The sequence below is a fragment of the Ictidomys tridecemlineatus genome, chromosome 5, assembly GCF_052094955.1.
Source record: "Ictidomys tridecemlineatus isolate mIctTri1 chromosome 5, mIctTri1.hap1, whole genome shotgun sequence".
Classification (NCBI taxonomy): domain Eukaryota; kingdom Metazoa; phylum Chordata; class Mammalia; order Rodentia; family Sciuridae; genus Ictidomys; species Ictidomys tridecemlineatus.
The window spans coordinates 11,494,145-11,515,993 of record NC_135481.1 but is presented as its reverse complement, the minus strand read 5'-3'; the positions used below and the strand labels follow the sequence as shown (position 1 = coordinate 11,515,993).

Sequence of the window (21,849 nt, the reverse complement as noted above, 5' to 3'; positions counted from 1 at the left end):
TAAATAACTTAAGCACCCATACTCACAGAAGTACTTAAGTATAGTTGCTGGGTTCAGTGGTCCATGCTTATAATCCTAGTAACTCAGGAGGCAGAGGAAGGAAGATTATAAATTTGAGGTCAGCCTGGTCAGAACCAGCATATTTGAAAATTGTTTTGTATAAAACTTGGTTGTAATATTATTCAGTAAAGTTTTTTGACTTGCAGTGTCAAATTGGGCTTCCAGTTAAGATGGTGCAGTAAACTCCATTTTTGGTCACTCCTATTCCAGAAATAGAGCAATAGTGAATAAGATTAAGTAGGAAAAAATACAGACAGAGCCAACTTGAAGAAAGAGTCTTTAGGTAAATACACTATTATGGAAAAATGAAATAATTAATATCCTTTATGTAGAAATATAAGTTTATAGTTTTCTAGTGAGAAATTCAGAATAAATTTATTATTGAAATTTGGAAACTATTAAGAAAACAGGGAAATATTATTTTTAAGGATTTTTTTTCTTTTAGATAAAGTTTTATTTATTTATTTAATTATTATTGTGTGCTGGGGGTTGAACCCATGGCCTTGTGCATGTGAGGCAAGCACTCTATCAACTGAGCTATATCTCCCAGCCCTCCTTAAGGATTTATGAGTTTTAACTGACAACTTAAAAGTTAAGTAGTATTTTATTTTTTGTCATTATTTTCATTTGAACAAAATATATACAGATGTACAAAATGCCTACTGTCAGAATCCTCTTATAATTTCATTCAATTTACAAAAACAGAACAGCAAAATAACTTAAGTCACTAATACTGAAAAAATAAAACTAATTATACACTTGTAAAGTTTAGTATCTTACTCAATGTAATATTTTAAACAAAAAATGATCTCATTTCGCTGTGACTTCCTTAAATTTCTTTTAAACCTCTATTTCAGTTTTTTTTTTTTTTTTACCTTTAGCATTAATGACATTTGAGCAAGATAATTCTTTGTTGTGGAAGTTGTTCTGTGTATTATAGGATGATTTTCAGCACCCCACCCTCTACAAGGGTGCTACCAGTAGCACTCAGTTTTGACAATCAAAAATATCTCCAGATTTGGGGGGTGGGAAGGTGGACAAAATTGTTTCCAGTTGATAACCACTGTTCTAATTAAATAGTAACTTCAAAGTGGGAGGCAGGAAGTGGTAGGTCTAACTTGAAGAATTCTCATGTTAGTTGGATTAGCAAGTAGAATTTATTTGAGCAAGCAGCAGATGAAGATATTTTGACTGAGAATGAATATTGTACCCTGTCCTCCACACTCCCTGCTCAGTTTTAGAGGTCCATATCCCAGTTTGCCTTTTCAGTCTTAAAGACAGAAAGCTGTGGAAGGGATACACAGCTTTCTATTTGAGTTTTTGTCCAAATATATCAAGATTTTTTCAAGAACTAGCAGCTTCTTTTTTATAATTGTTTATCAGAACTATTCAGTAGTTCTGAGAAAATATTATCCTTCATGGGACTACTGAGGTTCCCTTCTTTTCTCCCCATGATGTGATCTCAGGTGACTTTCTTCTGGCTTTCAATTGAGGACCTTAGTCATCACTGAAGTGAGTGAAGTGATTTACTTCATAAGTATATTTCTTTCTTTAAAGGATTCTCCACTGAAGACCTTATCCATTTGGTATGGTTATAGCCAGGGATGAGTTTTGTACACAAACTAGGGGAATGTATTTATTATGTGAGAAACTTGATCTCAGTGTGACTTAATGTCTTCTTTTATTATTTTATTTTTGGGATTTAACCCCAGGGTGCCTTACCAGTCAGCCACATCCCTAGCCCTTTTTATATTTTTTATTTTGAAACAGAGTCTCATTGAGTTGGTTAGAGCCTCACTAAGTTGCTTTAGCCTTCTGAATCACTTAAGAAGAATTTTTATATTGTGATAAAATACATAAAATTTGCCATTTTAAACTTTTTTTTCCCTTTTATTAGTGCCAAATATTGAACCTTGGTCTGTTGTACATGTTAGGAAAACTCTCTACCAATTGGATTACATTCCCAACCCACCATTTTATTTATTTATTTATTTTTTTGACTGGAAATTGAATCTAGGGGCACTTTACCATTGAACTAGATGCTCAACCCTTTCTATTTTTTTGTTTTCAGACAGGGTCTTGCTAAATTGCTTAGGGCTTTACTAAATTGCTGAGACTGACCTTGAAATTGAGATATTTCTGCTTCAGCCTTCCAAGTTACTGGGATTACAGGTGTGTGGCATGACACCCAGCCCATTTTAAACATTTTTAATATACAGGTCAGTGGCATCAAATACATTTACAATGTAAATCACCACTACATCCATTTCTACAAATATTTCATCATCCCTTTTCTATTTCTATGTGGAATGCCATTGGGATTTTGATCAGAATTGCATTAAACTTGTATAGTGCTTTTGGAAGTATGGTCATTTTAATAATATTAATTTTGCCTATCCATGAGCAAGGTAGATCTTTCCATCTTCTAAAGTCTTCTTCTATTTCTCTCTTTAGGATTCTATAGTTTTCATTGTGTAGATCTTTTACCTCTTTTGTTGATTCCCAAGTATTTTATTTATTTATTTTTTTTGAGGATATTGTGAATGGGGTAGTTTTCTTCATTTCCTTTTCAGAGGATTTGTCACGGATATACAGAAATGCCTTTGATTTATGGGTGTTGATTTTATATCCTGCCACTTTGCTGAATTCTAGTTCTAGAAGTTTCTTGGTAGAGTTTTTTTGGGTCTTCTAGGTGTAGAATCATATCATCAGCAAATAATGCTAGTTTAAGTTTTTCTTTTCCTATAGTTTTCCTTTAAGTTTTTTCGTCTAATTGCTCTGGTCGGTGTTTCAAGAACTATGTTGAATAGAAGTGGTATCGATACACCAGACCTTAAACTGTACCACAGAGCAATAGTAACAAAAACAGCATGGTACTGGCACCAAAACAGGCTGTGGTACAGAATAGACGACACAGAGACTAACCCACAAAATTACAACTACCTTATATTAGACAAAGGTGCCAAAAGCATACACTGGAGAAAGGATAGCATCTTCAATAAATGGAGCTGGGAAAACTGGAAATCCATATGCAACAAAATGAAATTGAATTCCTATCTCTCACCATGCACAAAAGTTAACTCAAAATGGATCAAGGATCTAGGAATTGAATCAGAGTAAGTCTAATAGAAGAAAAAGTAGGTCCTAATCTCCATCACATGGGGCTAGGCCCCAACTTCCTTAATAAGATGCCTATAGCACAAGAATTAAAACCAAGAATCAACAAATGGGATGGATTCAAACAAAAAATTTTTTTCTCAGCAAAAGAAATAATATGTGAGGTGAATAGGGAGCCTACATCCTGGGAACAAATTTTTACCCCTTCACACATCAGATAGAGCTCCAATCTCTAGGGTGTATAAAGAGCTCAACAAGATAAGCACCAAAATAATAATAATAATAATAATAATAATAATAATAATAATCATCATCATCATCCAATCAATAAATGGGCCAAGGGCCTGAACAGACGCTTCTCAGAAGAGAATATATGATCAATCAACAAATATACAAAAAAATGCTCATCATTTCTAGCAATCAGAGAAATGCAAATTAAAACTACTCTAAGATACTATCTCACTATCTCATCCAGTAAGAATGGAAGCCATTATGAAGACAAACAACAACAAGTGCTGGCGAGGATGTGGGGGAAAAAGCAACATTCATACATTGCTGGTGGGACTGCAAATTGGTGCAGCCAATTTGGAAAGCAGTATGGAGATTCCTTGGAAAGCTGGGAATGGAACCACCATTTGACCCAGCTATTCCTCTTCTTGGACTACACCCAAAGGACCTAAAAACAGCATACTACAGGGACACAGCCACATCAATGTTTATAGTAGCACAATTCACAATAGCTAGACTGTGGAGCCAACCTAGATGTCCTTCAGTGGATGAATGGATAAAAAATGTGGCATTTATACACAATGGAATATTACTCAGCCCTAAAAAAGAATAAGATCATGGCATTTTCAGGAAAATGGATGCCATTAGAGAAGATTATACTGAGTGAAGTTAGCCAATCCCAAAAAAACAAATGCCGAATTCTCTGATGTAAGGGGAGGTGACTTAAAATGGGGTAGGGAGGGAGAGCATGGGAGGAAAATTACCTCTAGATAGAGAATAGGGGTGGGAGGGAAAGGGAGGGATAAGGGGAATAGCATGGATGGTGGAAGGAGACCCTCATCATTATACAAAATACATGTATGAAGATGTAAATTTGGTGTCAAGATACCTTATATACAAACAGAGATATGATAAATTGTGGTATAAAGGTGTATTAAGAATTGTAATGCAAAAAAAAATAATAAGAGCTCATGTATAATGGCATAATTTGGCATGAACATACTTTATACACAGTTATGAAAAATTGTTCTGTGAATGGATAATTATGATTGTAATACATTCCACTATTGTCATGTATATAAGAAATAAAAACAAATAAATAATAACCCCCCAAAATATTTCATCATCCCAAACAGAAAATCTGTACCCATTAAGTAATATCTTCCTATTTTCCCTCTCTCCCCAAATCATGGTCACCTCCATTCTGCATTCTGTATCTATGAATTGACCTAGTTTAGATATTTCATATGAGTGAAATCATATAATATATGCCCTTTTGTGTCTGGCTTATTTTACTCAGTATTCTGTTTTCAAGGTTCATGGCCACATTGTAACATTTCAGAATTTAATGTTTTAAAAATTTGTTCTAATTAGTTATACATGACAGTAGAATGTATTTTGACACATCATACATAAATGGAGTATAATTTCTCATTTTTCTGGTTGTACATGATATAGAATCACACTGGTTGTGTAACCATATATGAACATAGGGTAATAATGTCCAATTCATTCTACTATCTTTCCTATCCCTGTACCCCCTCCCCTCCCTTCACTCCCCTCTACCTAATCCACAGTACCTCTGTTTTTCCCTACCCTCCCCCCACATTGTGAATTAGCATCCACCAATCAGAGAAAATATTTGGCCTTTGGTTTTTTGGGATGGGTTTATTTCACTTACCTAGATATTCTCCAGTTCCATCCATTTACCTGAAAATGCCATAATTTCATTCTTTATGGGAGAGTAATATTCTTTTGTGTAATATACCACATTTTCTTTATCCATTCATCTGTTGAAAGGCATCTAGGTTGGTTCCATAGTTTGGCTATTGTGAATTGAGCTGCTATAAACACTGATGTGTCTGTATGTATCACTATAATATGTTGATTTTTAAGTTCATTAGGTATAAAGTGAGGAGTGGGATAGCTGGGTCAAATGGTGGTTCCATTCCAAGTTTTCTGAGGAATCTGCATGTTTGCACCAATTTGCAGTCCCACTAGCAATGTATGATTGTACCTTTTCCTTCATATCCTTGCCAACATTTATTATTGTTTGTTTTTTTGATAATTGCCATTCTGACTGGAGTGAGATGAAATCTTAGAGTAGTTTTGATTTGCATTTCTCTAATTGCTAGACATGTTGAATATTTTTTCATATATTTGTTGAGCATTCATATTTCTTATTCTGTGAAGTGTCTGTTCAGTTCCTTAGTCCATTTATTGATTTGGAGTATTTGAGGGTTTTTTGGGTTTTTTTTGGTATTGAGTTTTTGAGTTCTTTATATATCCTGGAGATTAATGCTCTATCATGAGATAGAGATTCTCTCCCATTCTGTAGGCTCTCTTTTCACGTTATTGATTGGTTTCCTTTGCTGAAAGGAAAGTTTTTAGTTTGAATTCATCCCATTTATTAATTCTTGATTTTACTTCTTACACTTTAGGAGTCAATTCCTGAGCTCACATGGTAAAGATTTGGGCCTACATTTTCTTCTAGTAGGTGAAGGGTCTCTTGTCTAATGCCTAGGTCCTTGAGTTTTGTGCAGGGTGAGAGATAAGGGTTCAATTTCATTCTGCTACATATGGATTTCCAGTTTTCCCAGCACCATTTGTAGAAGAGGCTGTCTTTTCTCCAATGAATGTTCTTGGTGCCTTTGTCTAGTAAACTCCATTTATGGGGTTTGTTTTTGTGTCTTCTTTTCTGTACCATTGATATACAAATCTGTTTGGTGCCAATACCACACTGCTTTTGTTACTGTGGCTCAGTAGTGTAGTTTAAGGTCTGATATTATGATGCCTCCTGCTTCACTTTTCTTGCTATTAGATTGCTTTGGCTATTCTGGGTCTCTTATTTTTCCAATTGAATTTTGTGATTGCTTTTTCTATTTCTATGAAGAATGTCATTGGGATTTTAATAGGAATTGCATTAAATCTGTATAAAATGCTTTTGGTGGTATGACCATTTTGCAATATTAATTCAGCCTATCCAAGAGCATGGGAAATATTTCTCTCTTCTAAGGTCTTATTTCTTTTTTTTTTCATATTCATTTTTTAGTTGTAGTTAGACATAATACCTTTATTTTATTTATTTTTATGTGGTGCTGAGGATCAAACCCAGGGCCTCGCATGTGACTAGGCAAGCGCTCTACCGCTGAGCTACAACCCCAGCCCCCTTATTTCTTTCTTTAGTATTCTGTAGTTTTCATTATAGAGGTTTTTCACCTCTTTTGTTAGATTGATTCCCAAGTATTTTATTTTATTTTATTTTGAGAATGTTGTGAGTGGGGTAGTGTTCCTACTTTCTCTGTCAGTGGATTCATCCCTGTTGTATAGGAATGCGTTTGATTTATGGGGGTTGATTGTATATCCTCCTACTTTGCTGAATTAATTTATTCTAGACATTTTCTGGTGGAATTTTTGGGATCTTCTAAATATAGAATCATTTTGTTGGCAAATAGTGATAGCTTAGGATCTTCATTTTTTAAGGATGAATAATATTCTATGTATATACCACATTTTGTTTATCAGTTTTTTTGTTGATGGACATTTGGGTTGTTTTCTGTATTTTTATGTGCCAGTAATTTTTAAGGAATTTAAAGGTTGTGGATATTGGGAATATTATAGATATTATGCAAATATGTCATTTCCTATATCTTATTTAACATTTTTATCAACGGATTATATATGTTTCATTCCTAAATTTATTTTATATAGACATGCTTTTTTTGTTGTTTTTTTTTAGTTATATATGACAGTAGAATCTGTTTTGACATAATTATACAAGCATGGAAATATCTTGTTGGTTTCATTACTTTTTCCCCATGATTTGGTTCTTGTATATACAAAATTGTAGAGTTACTTAATTTATTTATTATCTCATTCAATCTGCAGTCCATGTGAAACTGTTCCCACAGTGTCTTCAAAACACACTAATTCAAAACTCACTAATTCTAGTGAGTGACTCTTTCATTTGCTTAAAAAAAAAAAGAAATTTTAAGTTGTAGATGGACAAATACCTTTATTTTGTTTTTTATTTTATTTTTATGTGGTGCTGAGGATCGGACCCAGGGCCCTGCGCGTGCTAGGCTAGGCAAGTGCTCTACCACTGAGCCACAACCTCAGCCCCATTTCATTTGCTTTTTTAAAGAATAGTTTACTTGTTTCTGCATCTTCAATTCTGATTCTCTTTTCAACCTGTTGTCTTTTGCCTCATTATTCAACTGATTAAATGCATGAGCCAAGCTTTTTTTTATTGATGCATTATAGTTATACCTATTGATGGGATTTGTTATATATTTGTACATGCATGTGATAAAACAATATAATTTGGTCAATATCATTCCCCAGTATTTCCTGTTTTCCTCCTGTCCTTCCCCCTGCTTCCTTTCCTCTGCTCTACTAACTCCTTTTCATGACATCACCCATCCTTTCTTTTCCTTTTTCCTCTCCAGCTTCCACATATAAAAGAAAACATATGATGCTTGATCTTCTGATTTTGGCTTGTTTTGCTTAACATAATCTCAAGTTCTATCTATTTCCCTCTAAATGGCATAATTTCACTTTTTAATGACTGAATAAAAACTCCGTTGTATATAAACTACATTTTCTTTTATCTATTTATCCATTGGTGAACACCTAGGCTGGTTGCAAAGTTTGTCTCTTGTGAATTGAACCGCTATAAACATGGTATGTTTGCATCACTGTAGTTGGTAGCTTGAATTCTTTCGGATAAATGGTAAGGAATGGTATAGCTGGGTCATATGTTGGTTCCTAGTCTTTTGAAGAACCTCTATACTGATTTTAATAGTGGTTGTGCTAATTTACAATTCCACCAGCAGTGTAAAAGTATTCCTTTTTTCTCCAAATCCTTTCTAGCACTTATTACTTTTGTATTCTTTTCTCTTTTTAAAATATTTTTAGCTGTAGATGGTCTTGATTCCTTTGCTTTATTTATTTATTTTTATGTAGTGCAGAGGATCGAACCCAGTGCCTCACCCATGTAGGGCAAGCCCCATACCATGGACCCACTGGCTGCCCTTCTGACTTGAGTAAGATGAAATCTCAGCGTAGTTTTGGTTTTCATTTCCCTAATTGCTAATGATATTGAACACTTCATATATTTGATGGTCATTTGTATTTCTTCTTTTGAAAAGTGTCTGTTTAATTCATTTTCCCATTTACTAATTGGATTATTTGAATTTTGGATGTTTTTTGAGTTCTTTATATTCTGGATATTAATCCTCTATCAGAAGAGTAGCTATTAAAGATTTTCTCCCATTATATAGATTGTCTTTTTACATTTTTGTTTCCTTTGCTGTGTAGAAGTTTTTTAACTTCTAAGTTTTTTATTAACTCTTGGCACTATTTCTTGAACTTTAGGGGTCCTGTTGAGAAAGTTGTTGCTGTACCTGTATGCTGGAGTGTTGACCCTTTGTTTTTATCTGGGAGTTGCATAGTTTCCAATCTAATTCCTAGGATTTTGATCCATTTTGCGTTGATTTTTGTGGAGGATGAGAGATAAGGATCTAGTCTTTTTCTTTTTCGATGGATAACCAGTTTTCCTAGCATTATTTGTTAAAAAGAACATCTTTTTTTCCAAATATGTTTATGGCACCTTTGTATTGTTTTTTTTAATTGTGTTAAAATACACATAACAGAATTTACCATTTTTAAGTGTATAGTTCTGTGTTGTTGAGTACATTCACATTGTTTTGCAACCAGGAACACTATCCACCTCCAGAACTTTTTTGTTTTTCCCTTGTTGAGATTTTGTAGCCATTGAACAATCTCTCCATTTCCCCAGCTTCTGGCAACAACTATCTGTATATGAATTTGAGTAGGATAGATACCTTATATAAGTGGTATCCATTCAATATTTGCCCTTTGTGTCTTGCTTATTATGCTTAAGTGTTATAGAATGTATCAGGATTTAATTCCATTTTAAGGTCAAATAATATGCCATTATATACTTATATCATGTTGTTTATCCATTCATCTGTTGCTGCACATTTGGGTTGTTTCCACCTTTTGACTACTGTTGGTAATGCTGCTGTGAAAATTGATGTACAGATATCTGTTTGAGACCCAGCTTTGAATTCACACCTGGAAGTGGAGTTGCTGATATGATAATTCTATATTTAATCTTGAGGAATTGTGTTAACTTGTAATTTACACAAAAAGTAGTATATACATATGAACTTTTTCCCTGTTTTTTTTTTATTTTCAGTGCTAGTAAGAACTACAAATCAAAACTTTTGAATTTTGATGAATGTGTACACTTGTATTTTAATATATATATATAAATACATATATATATGTATATTCATCATTCAGAGCAAATTAAACATTTCATTATTCAGAAAGTTTCCTCATGTTATTTTCAAGTTCTCCCGTCTCTTACCCAAATGCAACCCTTGTTCTGATTTTTGTATCTATGAATTGATTTTGAATTTCCATATAAGTTATACTTAAAGAGAGTCAGCCATACAGTTTCTATTATTTAACTTTGGGCAACACAACTTTTGCAAAACACAGTGTTTTTAAAATTCATTTATGGTGATGTATGTATTAGTAGTTTTTTTGGGCGGGGGGCAGTACCAGGGATTGAACTTGGGGGCACTCGACCACTGAGCCACATCTCTAGCCCTATTTTATATTTTATTAGAGACAGGGTCTCACAGAGTTGCTTAGCGCCTCGATAAATTGCTGAGACTGGCTTTGAACTCACGATCCTCCTGAGCCACTGGGATTCTGTGCCACCACACTCCACTATTAGTAGTTCTTTTAAAAAACATGTTCTGGGTGCAGTGGTCTGCACCTGTAATCCCAGTGTCTCCGGAAGTTAAGGCAGGAGGATCGCAAGTTCAAACCCAGCCTCAGCAACATAGTGAGGCCCTAAGCAACTTAGTGAGACTTTGTCTCAAAATAATAAATAAAAAACGGGCTAAAGATGTGGCTCAGTGGTTAAGTGCTCCTGGGTTCAGTTCCTGGTACCAATAAATAAATAAATAAAGTCATATGAATATGCTACATTTTTTTCTTCTTTTAATACACATTTGTGTTTCTAGTTTTGACTTCTATAAAAGTTTTTTAATTTTATTTTATTTTTTAAATACATGACAGCAGAATGCATTAAAATTCTTAATACACATATAGAGCACAATTTTTTGTATCTTTGTATATAAAGTATGTCCATGCCAATTCATGTGTTTATACATGTATTATAAAAGTTTTGTTGAGCATTCATTTATACGTTTTATTGTGTATGTGGCATGTGTTTTCACTTGAGGAAGGGTGTAGGGAATGGAATTGCTGGTTAATGTGTGACGTGTATGTTTTATCTCTTTGTACAAAACTTCCAAACTAATTTCCAAACTGGTTCTACAATTTACCCTCCCACCAGCAATAATATGAGAGTTTTAGTTGTTGCACACTCTTGGGAATGTTTGCCGATGTCATTCTTTTTTATATTAGACATGCTTGTGAGTGTTGTAATATCTTATTGTGACTTTAATTTGGGTGATCCTAATGACTTATGGTGTTGAACACTTCTTCATTTCAGTCATTCCTTTTGTTAAGTGCCTGTTCAAGGATTTTTTTTTTTTCTTTTTCTTTCCTTTTTTGAAAAACCCTATTTTAGGGCTGGGATTGTGGCTCAGTGGTAGAATGCTTGCCTAGCATGGGCAGGACCCGGGTTCAATCCTCAGCACCACATAAAAATAAAATGCATTGTGTTGTGTCCATCTACACCAAAAAATAAATTTAAAAAATATTTTTTAAAAAATCCCTATTTTAAAATTGGGTTGTTTTCTTATACACTGATTTGTGAGAATTATTTAAATTATTTGTCTATTCTGAATATATGTCCTTTTCCTATTATATGTATTTTTCCCTATCATGTATCTTTAACATTTTACTTTATTAATGTATTTTGGTGATGAGAGGTTTTCATTTTGATGAAGGATAATTTATTATTATTTTATTTTGTGATTAATGCTTTCTGTGTTTTTTCCTGGAGATCTTAACCCTTAACAAAGACTGAGTTGTGTGTCTCTTTCCTCTTTTGCATTGTTATTGCAGAAATTAATTTCTTTGAGGGGGTATTTGATTCTGTCTATAATTTTTGATACTTTTTTGTTGAAATATAGCGTACAGTCTGAAGAGTACATAAATCATAATTGTGCAGCTCAGTGGATTTTTACAAAATGAACATACCCATGTAATCACCATCTAGATTATGTTCTGACCATCACCAGCATCTCACAGGCATCCATCATGCCCCTACTATCAGTAACTGATCTATAAAAGTGGCTACTTGTATCTGACTTCTCTCTTGAAGATCAGTTTTTCCTGCATTTAAACAATATAAATGGACTCATGCAGTATATATTTTCTAATGTCTGGTGGCTTTGTTCAAAATTTTATTTTATAACATTCATCTATTTTGTTGCATGTAATAGCGTTTGGTTGTTTTTCATTATTACATAGTATTCCATTATGGGTCTACCTCAGTTTATTCTTTTTTATTTATTATTTTTTTTAAGAGAGAGTGAGAGAGGAGAGAGAGAAAGAGAGAGAGAGAGAGAGAGAGAGAGAGAGAATTTTTTTTTTTTTTTTTTTTTTTTTTTTTTTTATTAGCACAGCCACTGTGGGAAACCACATGGAGCTGCCTTTTTTTTTTTTTAAGAGAGAGTGAGAGAGGAGAGAGATAGAGAATTTTTAATATTAATTTTTTAGTTCTCGGCGGACACAACACCTTTGTTGGTATGTGGTGCTGAGGATCGAACCCGGGCCGCACGCATGCCAGGCGAGCGCGCTACCGCTTGAGCCACATCCCCAGCCCGAGAGAGAGAATTTTTAATATTTATTTTTTAGTTCTCGGTGGACACAACATCTTTGTTGGTATGTGGTGCTGAGGATCGAACCCGGGCCGCACGCATGCCAGGCGAGCTCGCTACCTCTTGAGCCACATCCTCAGCCCCAGTTTATTCTTTTTTTAAAAAATATTTTTAGTTGTAGATGGACACAATACTTTTATTATTTGTGGTGGTGAGGATCGAACCCATTGCCTCACATGTGCTACAACCCCAGCTTATACCTCAGTTTATTCTTGATGAAGATTTGGGATATTTTCATTTTGAGATGGTTTCGAATAATGTCATCATGAAGAAACTTATACATGTTTTTTAGTAAATAGACCGTACTGAGGAGTAGGGTTCCAGGGTTACCTGGGAATGTATATTTAGGCTCAGTAAATATTCAGTTTTCCAAATAGTTTTAATATAATCCCCTTTGTATCAAATAAAGGTTTTAAAAACATGTACATATGCTATAGTATACAACATTTATATTTTACCTGAACTAAGAATATTTTGGTCCTTATTTGTGGCCCTATAAATTTTAGTGTCCTAAAAGGCCTTTTTGTATTGGCAAGAAATATGTTATTCTTTCCTACAAGTTCCACTGCTCATATTTATGTATCTGGTATAATATCAGCTTATTAATATTCTTCACTTTTAGAGCTTTATTTATGGCCTCCCTCTGTCAAAGAATAATACCATGGATAATTCCTATCAAAAAGTTTGTAGAATTTATCTACCTAAACAATTTATTAAGAAGAAATAATAAAAGAGAGTGCCATAGTAAATGCTTTTGCCCTTTTGTATGTATGTGTGTGGTATTAAGGATCAAACTATATTCCCATATTCCTATTCCCCTATTTTTTTTTTAAATTCCAACTACGTATTTTTAAGAACTATTTAAACATTTTGCTACTTTGGTATATTAAAAGTCATATCGTTTATAATAGAAAAACTTTAAAACCATTATTTATTTTATATTACTAAGTTACGTCAGTTGACAGCCCAAATACATTTTAAAATAAGAAATGTCTTTAATATTAGGCTGAAACTAACATGTGCTTTAATTAGTACCCTAGGAGCCCTGACTAACTAGCTGGTGCTTGTGGGCAAATTACTTAACCTCTAGAGCTTTAGTTTCCTTATTTGTAATATGGCACTAGTACCTGAATTGCTTGACTCACTAGCCTTATTTCACTAGTGAAATAATATGGGAGAAAACACTTTGAAACACACATATGCACATAAACATATAAAATACAATAAAAAAACTTAACACTAAAAAGGATACAATCAACTAAAAAGGATACAATACAACTTATTATTTTGGGGAAGTAATTTAACAATAATCTAAAATATAGAGAAAAACTGTAATTAATTTGTTTTTTTTTATATGACCTTTTTTCTTCCTCATCCCATTTTAAGGCTCTTAAGAAGCAAGCTGGATAGCAACAATTTAATAAAAGAATTAAAAAACAGCTTCTCTTGTGTGTCCTCAATATTAATTCAGCCCAGTCTCTTCTTCTTCCATCATTATTTATGTTCCTGAACAGAGTTTATGTTTTTGCTGATCCTGGGCCAGTTTGTCCTTAGATCATTCCACAGTTTCTCTTCTCTGCTTGGTTATGAGAAGCTGACTCTCGCAGGAGCCTTTTCTTCCCAGAGTCCTGCTTTCCGCAGTTTTTGATTGAATCAGCAAGTGGGAGGAATTAGTAGGAGACTAGAGGGGAAGAGGAAGGAGATGCCAGAGCCTGGTTGGAGGAATAGGGGTCATCTCTGGAAGTTTCTCTTCTCTTGCTCCTGCCAGTCAGACCAACCTCTTTTTTGGTTTCCTCTAGGTAACTGCAGCCCTGGGTACTGGGTAGTAGTACATTAGCTCCCTTTCTAATTCTGTCCTAGGGGTGGTAGTGGATTTTTGCTCATGCTACCTGAGCAGTCTCACCATTCTCTTTTAGGCCTCTCATTTCTTCCATTACTGTTTATCCCATCATTGTCTTTTTGTTTTAAATCCTCGAGTGGTTTCTCTGTTTCTTCATTAGACTCTGACCAATATAGAAGCCCAGAACAGTAAAAATGTCTTGTGTTACATCTTTTGTTGTCCCAGATGCTATATTAATGTAGAAAAGTGTTAGAATTACTATTTGATATGAACAAATTAACGTTTATTCAATGACCACTTTGAGATCTTTCATATTTTCCAGTGAATATCTATTGGGGGACAAGAAATGAAGGCACAGAGAAGTCAAATAATTTGTTTTAGATTCCATAGCTAGGCTTGGTGCTTTATTAAGAATAGAATTCTACATATAAAAACTTTAATGTGCTACATGTCTGCTAGTCTTTAACAAAGAAGGCCTTACTTTTAAATTTTCATTACTGCATTTTAATTATACAGAACAATGGATTTCATTGTGGCGTATTCATATGTGCATATATAACATACTTTGATTATATTCACCCCCATTGCCCTACTTGCTCTCCCCTCTCCCTCATTTCCTTCTTTTTCTCTAATAGTCTCCCTTCTGCTTTCATTTGTCCTAAGTTTCACATATGAGGGAAAACATGTGAGGGAGTCTGGCTCATTTTACTTAACATTTGATCTCTAGTTCCATCCATTTTCCTAATGACATGATTTTTTTCTTCGTCATGGCTGAATAATACTCCATTTTGTATATATATCCATTCATCCATTGACAGGGATTAGGCTGATTCCGTAACTTGGCTGTTGTACATTGTGTTGGAGTAAACATGGGTATGCAGATATCTCTATAGTATGCTGATGTTAATTCCTTTTGGTGTATACCCAGGAGTGGTATCACTGGATCATATAATAGTTCTATTTTTAGTTTTTTGAGGAACCTTCATATTGATTTCTATAATGACTGTATTGATTTACATTCTCACCAACAGTATATCAGGGTTCCTTTTCCCCTGAGTCCTCAAAAGCATGTAGTGTTTTTTTTTTTTTTTTTTTTTTTATTTCTTGATCTAGCTATTTTGCCTGGGGTAAGATAGAATTGCAGTATAGTTTTTTTTAATATTTATTTTTTAGTTATAGGTGGACACGATGTCTTTATTTTATATTTATGTGGTGCTGAGGATCAAACCAGTGCCTCATGTATGCTAGGTAAGTGCTCTACCTCTGAACCACAATCCCAGCCCCAGAATTGCAATATAGTTTTGATTTGCATTTCTCAGTTGTTGATACTTCCTTTGAGAATTAGCCATTTTAGTTGCTCATTTATTGATGAATTTGGCTTTTTAGTGTTAAGTTTTTTGAGTTTGTTTTTGTTTTTGCAGTACTGGAGATTAAACCCAGGGCCTCATGCATGCCAATAAGCATTCCACCATACCCTGTATCACCAGTCTGTTTTTTGAGTTCTTTATATAGTATGGATATTAACCCTCTGTGGGAAGAGTAGCAGGCAAAGATTTTCTCTCATCCTGTAGTATGTCTCTTCAATCTGTTTATTATTTCTTTTATTATGCAGAAGCTTTTTAGTTTGACATGATCCCATTTGTTGATTCTTGCTATTATTTCCTTAGTTATTCAGGAAGTCATTGCCTTGTATCTATGTCTTGAAGTTTGTCTCCTGTTTTCTTCTAGCAGTTTCAAAGTTTCAGGCCTTGTATTTTAGGTCTTTTTGAGATTATTTTTTTTCATCTATTTTGAAATGATTTTTAGACAGGGGGGGAATCTGGTTTCAGTTTTTTACATGTGGATATCCAGTTTTCCCAGCACCATTTGTTGAAAGAGGCTTTTTTCCATGGTATGTTTTTGGTAAGAATCAGCTAGCTATAAGTACTGGCTTTTGTCTCTATTTTCCCTGTTCTATTCAATTGGTCTGCTTGTCTGTTTTTATTACCAGTACCATGCTGGTATAAAAACAGTATATTTTGATACTGTTCTAGTATATTTTGAGATCAGGTATTGTGATACCTCCAGAAATATTTTTTTTGCTAAGGATAGTTTTGGCAACTTGGGTTCCATGTGAATTTTAGAATTTTTTTTTCTAATCTATGATGACTGTTTGTTGTTTGTTTACTTTTTTGTACTGGGAATTGAATCCAGGGACACTTAACACTGAGCTACATCTCAGCCCTTTTTACTTATTATTTTGAAACAGTTCCTTACTAAGTTGCTGAGGCTGGCCTTGAACTTGAGATCCTCTTGTCTCAGCTACCCAAGTGGTTGTGCCATTGATATTATGATTTAGATTGCATTGATTTATAGATTGTTTTCAGTAATGTGGCCATTTTAACAATATTAATTCTGCCAATATATGAACATGGGAGGTATTTCCATCTTCTGGTGTCATTTTCGATTTTTTTATTTCAGTGTTCTGTAATTTTCATCATAGAAAATTAGCAATTTTTACCTCCTTGGTTACAGTTATTTCTGAATATGGTATTTATATTGTATGTATTTATGTTTTGAAGCTATTGTGAATGAAATCGTTTTTCTGGTTTCTCAGTGAGCTCATTGTTAGTGTAAAGAAAAGCTATTGATTTTTATATGTTGATTTTGTATTCTACTTTGCTGAATTTATTTATCATATCTGAAAGTCTCAAGGCTTTATTTATAGTGCTCTTAGAAAAGTCCTAGTTGTTTTAGGAAAACGTTCAACTAAAAATTTGAACCACAGTAATTTCCTGCTTAGCTTTCATTTACCCAGGATTCCGTCACAAATTTTAAACTTGGGCATTAACCCAAGATTAATATAAAGATTTGTATTAGGGCCACTTCTAAGAATATTTGGCACCTAGGACATTTGCCATAGAGGAGAATTCTTATGGGGTCATGTTTATTCTGTTTATGGAATTGCTTAAATATGTTGGGCTTATAATCTTAAAGGAAGAAAGAGGGGTAAGACATGTCACGAAAGAGGCAAGAAAAGAGAAGGGGCAAGGGAGTATTTTCTGCCAGATTGCCAGCCTTCTGCTCTTACTGCTTTAGTAGGATGCTAGAGGGGCACTGTAGAGTTGGAGATAAGAGCATGGTTTTTAAAAAATATATTTATTTTTTAGTTGTAGTTGGACACAATACCTTTATTTTATTTTTATGTGGGGCTGAGGATCGAACCCAGGGTCTTACTTGTGCTAGAGGAGTGCTCTACCGCTGAGCCACAACCCCAGCCCTGAGGGTGGTCATTTTTACTAGTTAAAAGGCATTACTTTGTCTTCCCTTCATTACCAGGTCATTGACCTCTGTGGTAACATAAACCTCTAATTTACCTTGTAAATTCATTCAGGAATACAAAACATGACTTTTCTTTTATTGTGACATTTTAATAATAGTTTGGAGATGACCACTGTGTGTCATAAGGTAGTGGAGGCTCTGTTTTGCATATATGTGGCTGTCTTCTTTGGAGAGTTTTTGAAATAGACAAGTCTCATAATATCTCATAATATCTGTGAAAACATATAAAAACGAGTGTCCCTGATTGTAGGGGGAGTTGGAGTGAACAATGATTTGGAATACAAGAAATGCAACTTACATGTTTACAGGTAAAAAATTCTAACTTTAAATTCAGGATTCATAGACTAGTGATTTCTAAGGTATTTATGATTCCTTCATCTTAGAGAATAATTAAAGAATAATGACGATAAAAATAATAGCAACAATAATAGCTACAGTTTCTTTAGGGTTTACTATTTGAACTTTTTAAAATATGAAATGATTCAATCCTCTATGAGAATGAGTGTGTTATTTAAAGTTTGATCCTTAGACGTGTACTCTCTGACCTTCCTTGCTTTTTTCCTTTGTAGAAAAATATTACTTATAAGATTTTAGTATCCACTGTTCCTTCTGCTAGCATCCCTACCCCCTTCTATCTACTCCACCCATTTGTAAGCTCCCTGAAATCAGAGAGTCAATTTTATTCACTTCTGTATCCCCAGGGCCTAGAACGTGTCAGTCAGTGAATATTGGTTGAATGAATTAATGAGTCTTGATTTTACAGATGAGATTAAATTTCCTAAGGTCCCCCATTTGGTAGCAGGACAGTTATGGAACAGTGAAAATGGTCTATGAGGTCTTTGATGAAGCTAAAGTTCTTTTAGTTTTTAGATGAATTACATCTCTAAATTACTCTTAGTATTAGATTTGGTGGTGCCTCCCCTTCTGATTTGTAGAACTCCATTTTGTGAGCCTCTGGGCCATTGATTTGCCTTGTAAATTCATTCATGAATACAAAACATGACTTTTCTTTTATTGTGACATTTTAATAATAGTCGAGATGTGAAAATTTACATTTTATAAATTTTTAGGCTGTAGAAGCAATGGTATAGAGTAATGTTTAAACTCAGAATGGTTTGGTGGCTCCTCCTTTTTTTACTTATTTCCTTTAATGCCTAAGTGACAGAGGGATAGGCCATACAATTAAAAGTAGGTCAAGGGACTGGGAATGTAGCTCAGTGGTGGAGTACTTGCCTAGCTTATGCAAGGCTCTGGGTTTGATTCCCACCACAATAAATAAATATGAGAAGTTGGTCCAAGATTACTCAGTAAGCCACTTGTCCCAGTTCTCTTCATTATGCACTTCTTTACCCATTTTACACATATACACACATCTTCAATCTCAGTGATTTGTTTTTTTAATAAATATTTTTTAGTTATTGATGTACCTTTATTTTTTATTTATTTATATATGGTGCTGAGGATTGAACCCAGTGACTCACACATGCTAGGCAAGCACTCTGCTACTGAGTCACAAACCCAGCCCTGATTTGTGTGGTTTTTAACAGGAAATTTAATTCAGAAAGTGGTTATACAGAATGTGAATGGCTAAGATCTGGTAGGCAGAGAAGGAAGGAAACAAGTGATAGAAAAATATCAAATAGAACTGGGTGCGGGGGTGCATGCCTATAATTCTAGTGACTAGGGAGGCTAAGGCAGGAGGATCACAAGTTCAAAGCCAGCCTCAGCAACTTAGCAAGTGCCCTAAGTAACTTAGCAAGACCTGTCTCAAAGATGTGGCTAGTAGTTAAGTTCCTCTGGGTCCAATCCCAAATATGGAAGGATGGAAAAAAGCAAGGGAGGGAGGAAGGAACTCATAAAGGCCCTTTAGAAGTGCAGTTCTACAGAGAGAATTGTACTGTATGTCACCAGCCAGATTTAAAAATAAAAACATTCAGTTATTTTTTACTTTAAAGCTTTTTATTTTTTTGAGAAGTTAGCATTAGATTCAAGTCTCCTTTTTATCTTTTCCCAATCTTCTCTGCCCTCTTTCTCAAGGTTATCACTATTCTAAGGCAGGTGTTGATCCTTCTCCTTTATACCATAGAAAAATGATTTATTAATGAATTTTTTTTACCTGTACTGATTTTATAGTTTCTTAATCATGATCCATATTTGGTAATTCAAATAGATTTTTTTTTCATTGTTGACTTCTTATTCCTTAAGCAACAGTATAATGTTCCCATTTGAGCTATTTCTAAAGATTGTGTTTAACTATTTACAGTGTTTTTGGTACTTTGATCTATCAGGTATGACATTAACTATGTTAAACATATTTTGTTAGAAATATTTCTGAAATCGTCATTAAAAGACTTCCTAATCACCTTCTATAATCATGGGGGGGGGAGAGAGAGAGAAGAGATTTGTTTTGTAGGCCAAGTTATCATATGAAAAACTGGTGTTATATAAGATACAAAAACTCTAGAGAAAAAAAAAACATATCCAATGTGTAATAGTAGGACAAGTATCTCTTAGTTTAATAGTCTATATATTTTGATGCACTATAATATATTCTTATAATCAGCAGCATGAATAATTGGGGTATTGCAATATGCTTAAGATTTATTTAGACATTAGAACAACACTAAAAGGAAAATAATCGAATAATGCTTGTGTCATTTGTTTAGTCATAATATGCTCTCTAGTCCCAGACTTTCCTATTTTGGAGAAGCAGAACTGGTTGATACATCTCCACTATATCCGGAAGGATTATGAAGCATGCAAGGTGAGAGGCTGCAATGATAAGAGGAAATGGGAGGCAGGCTGTGGGTTAGGCAACTAACTGTCTGCAGCACAGTATGGCAGTTGATATTCCACTAATAAAATGTGAATTCATACTTCCTTACACATTATATATTGGTTAGCTTTGCTATGATAGTGCTGCCTTAAAGTTTTAGTGGCATTCATTAATTGCTCATGGGCCTCCAGATTGACTGTGGGTTGGCCAGGTTTGACTATAGACTTTTTTGGGTCTGGTTCAGGTGTGTTCCATGTATCTTCTCATATCAAGGCAAATCTGAAAGGGCAGTCATTTTTTGGGACTTCTTGGTTTCTTGATGGAAACAGATGTTTACCTCACTGTGTTATCTGTTTTTTTGATCTTTGAATAGATAAGATAATTCTCTTAATTATGGGGAGGTTGATCATCATTTGTGTAAATATAAAAAAGGTTTTAAATAAAAACCATTTATTTTCCATCTTTACTGTTATATGTTACAAATTTGCTGTCAGATGGTAGTAGTATTAACATGCAAAGTAAATCTATGGTGTTGTCTTTTTTTTTTAAGCATTCAGAGCTTTGTGATGCTTCTTAAATTTTGGCTTTTAAACAGTGCAAAGAAATAATGATCTTTAGTGCCAGTAAAAATGTTGAAAATTTCTCTTTCTGTTTTCCTTCTGTGATTTTACCCTTTTTTTGTTTCCCTTTTCATTTTGACCACTTTTCAGTTTCCTTGTTTGTTTGGCTTCTTTTCCTCTGCTGCTGCTGCTGGGTTATTTTTGTTGTTGTTGTTGTTGGGTTTTTTTTTGTTTGTTTGTTTGTTTTAACAGTACTGGGGATTGAACCTAGAGCCCCTTTACCACTGAGCTACTTCTCCAGTCCTTTTTATTTATTGAGACAGAGTCTTGTTGAATTGCCCAGGCTGACCTCAAACTTGTGATCCTCCTGGCTCAGCCTCCCCACTCAATGAGATTACAGGTGTGTACCACCCTGCCCAGCCTTCTAATTATTTCTCAAGAGTTGGGGATTTCCTAGTTGCTTGATCCCTTTGTTCATTCAACACATTTCTTCCTGATTTCCAAATCAGTTTGAAATGCCCACAAACATTTCAAATTCAACTTGCCTGTGGTTGAATTAATCTGCTCCCTTCTAAACCTATTTCTTATCCCATTTCCCATCTCAGAGATGGATTTCATCCATCATTCACCCAATTGTGAATGTGTCACAATTCCCTCATCCATTTCTTGATAATCATCAAGTCTGGAGGGCCTTCTCTTACCACCTTTTGAAATTGTCTACTTTCTCCCCTCTTCCTGCCTTAATCCTCATTATTACAATTTAAACTACCTCAAGAGTTCTACCAACCTTGCCTTTAATATTGTTTCATTTCATTCTGTTTTTAACATGTTTCCAAAGTGATATTTCTGTATAACAAACAGAATTGGGTTTTTTCCTGATTAAAACTTTTCCCCATTGCACTCAAACTTTTTGATATGGCAATTGAAGTCTTCCTCTCTGAAAGTCTTGGTATCTCAGCTTCTCTTCCAGCTCCTGCCAACATGAAGTTTGAAACAAATCCAGAAAGCCTTCCCTAATTCATAGAATCAGATGCTTGTCCCCTGAGCTATTAT

At 34.3% G+C, this 21,849-nt stretch overlaps 1 protein-coding gene across 10 annotated transcripts in view; it reads left to right on the top strand.

Annotated features, from left to right (window-relative positions):
* Bbs4 (Bardet-Biedl syndrome 4) overlaps positions 1–21,849 on the top strand; it is a 59,196-nt gene that overhangs the window by 16,399 nt on the left and 20,948 nt on the right. The window contains exons 3-5 of one of the 10 annotated variants that reach the window (XM_078049337.1): positions 17,711–17,768; positions 19,724–19,748; positions 20,145–20,224. The exons of 1 other annotated variant lie outside the window; for it this stretch is intronic. In XM_078049337.1, coding sequence (XP_077905463.1) covers positions 17,748–17,768; positions 19,724–19,748; positions 20,145–20,224 — 126 coding nt within the window. In that variant the 5' untranslated portion in view covers positions 17,711–17,747. Of the gene's footprint in view, positions 1–15,312; positions 15,388–17,710; positions 17,769–19,723; positions 19,749–20,126; positions 20,225–21,175; positions 21,197–21,849 lie in introns of those variants that run through there. 8 more of the 10 variants (XM_078049336.1, XM_078049335.1, XM_013359956.4 and 5 more) reach the window with 8 other exon arrangements.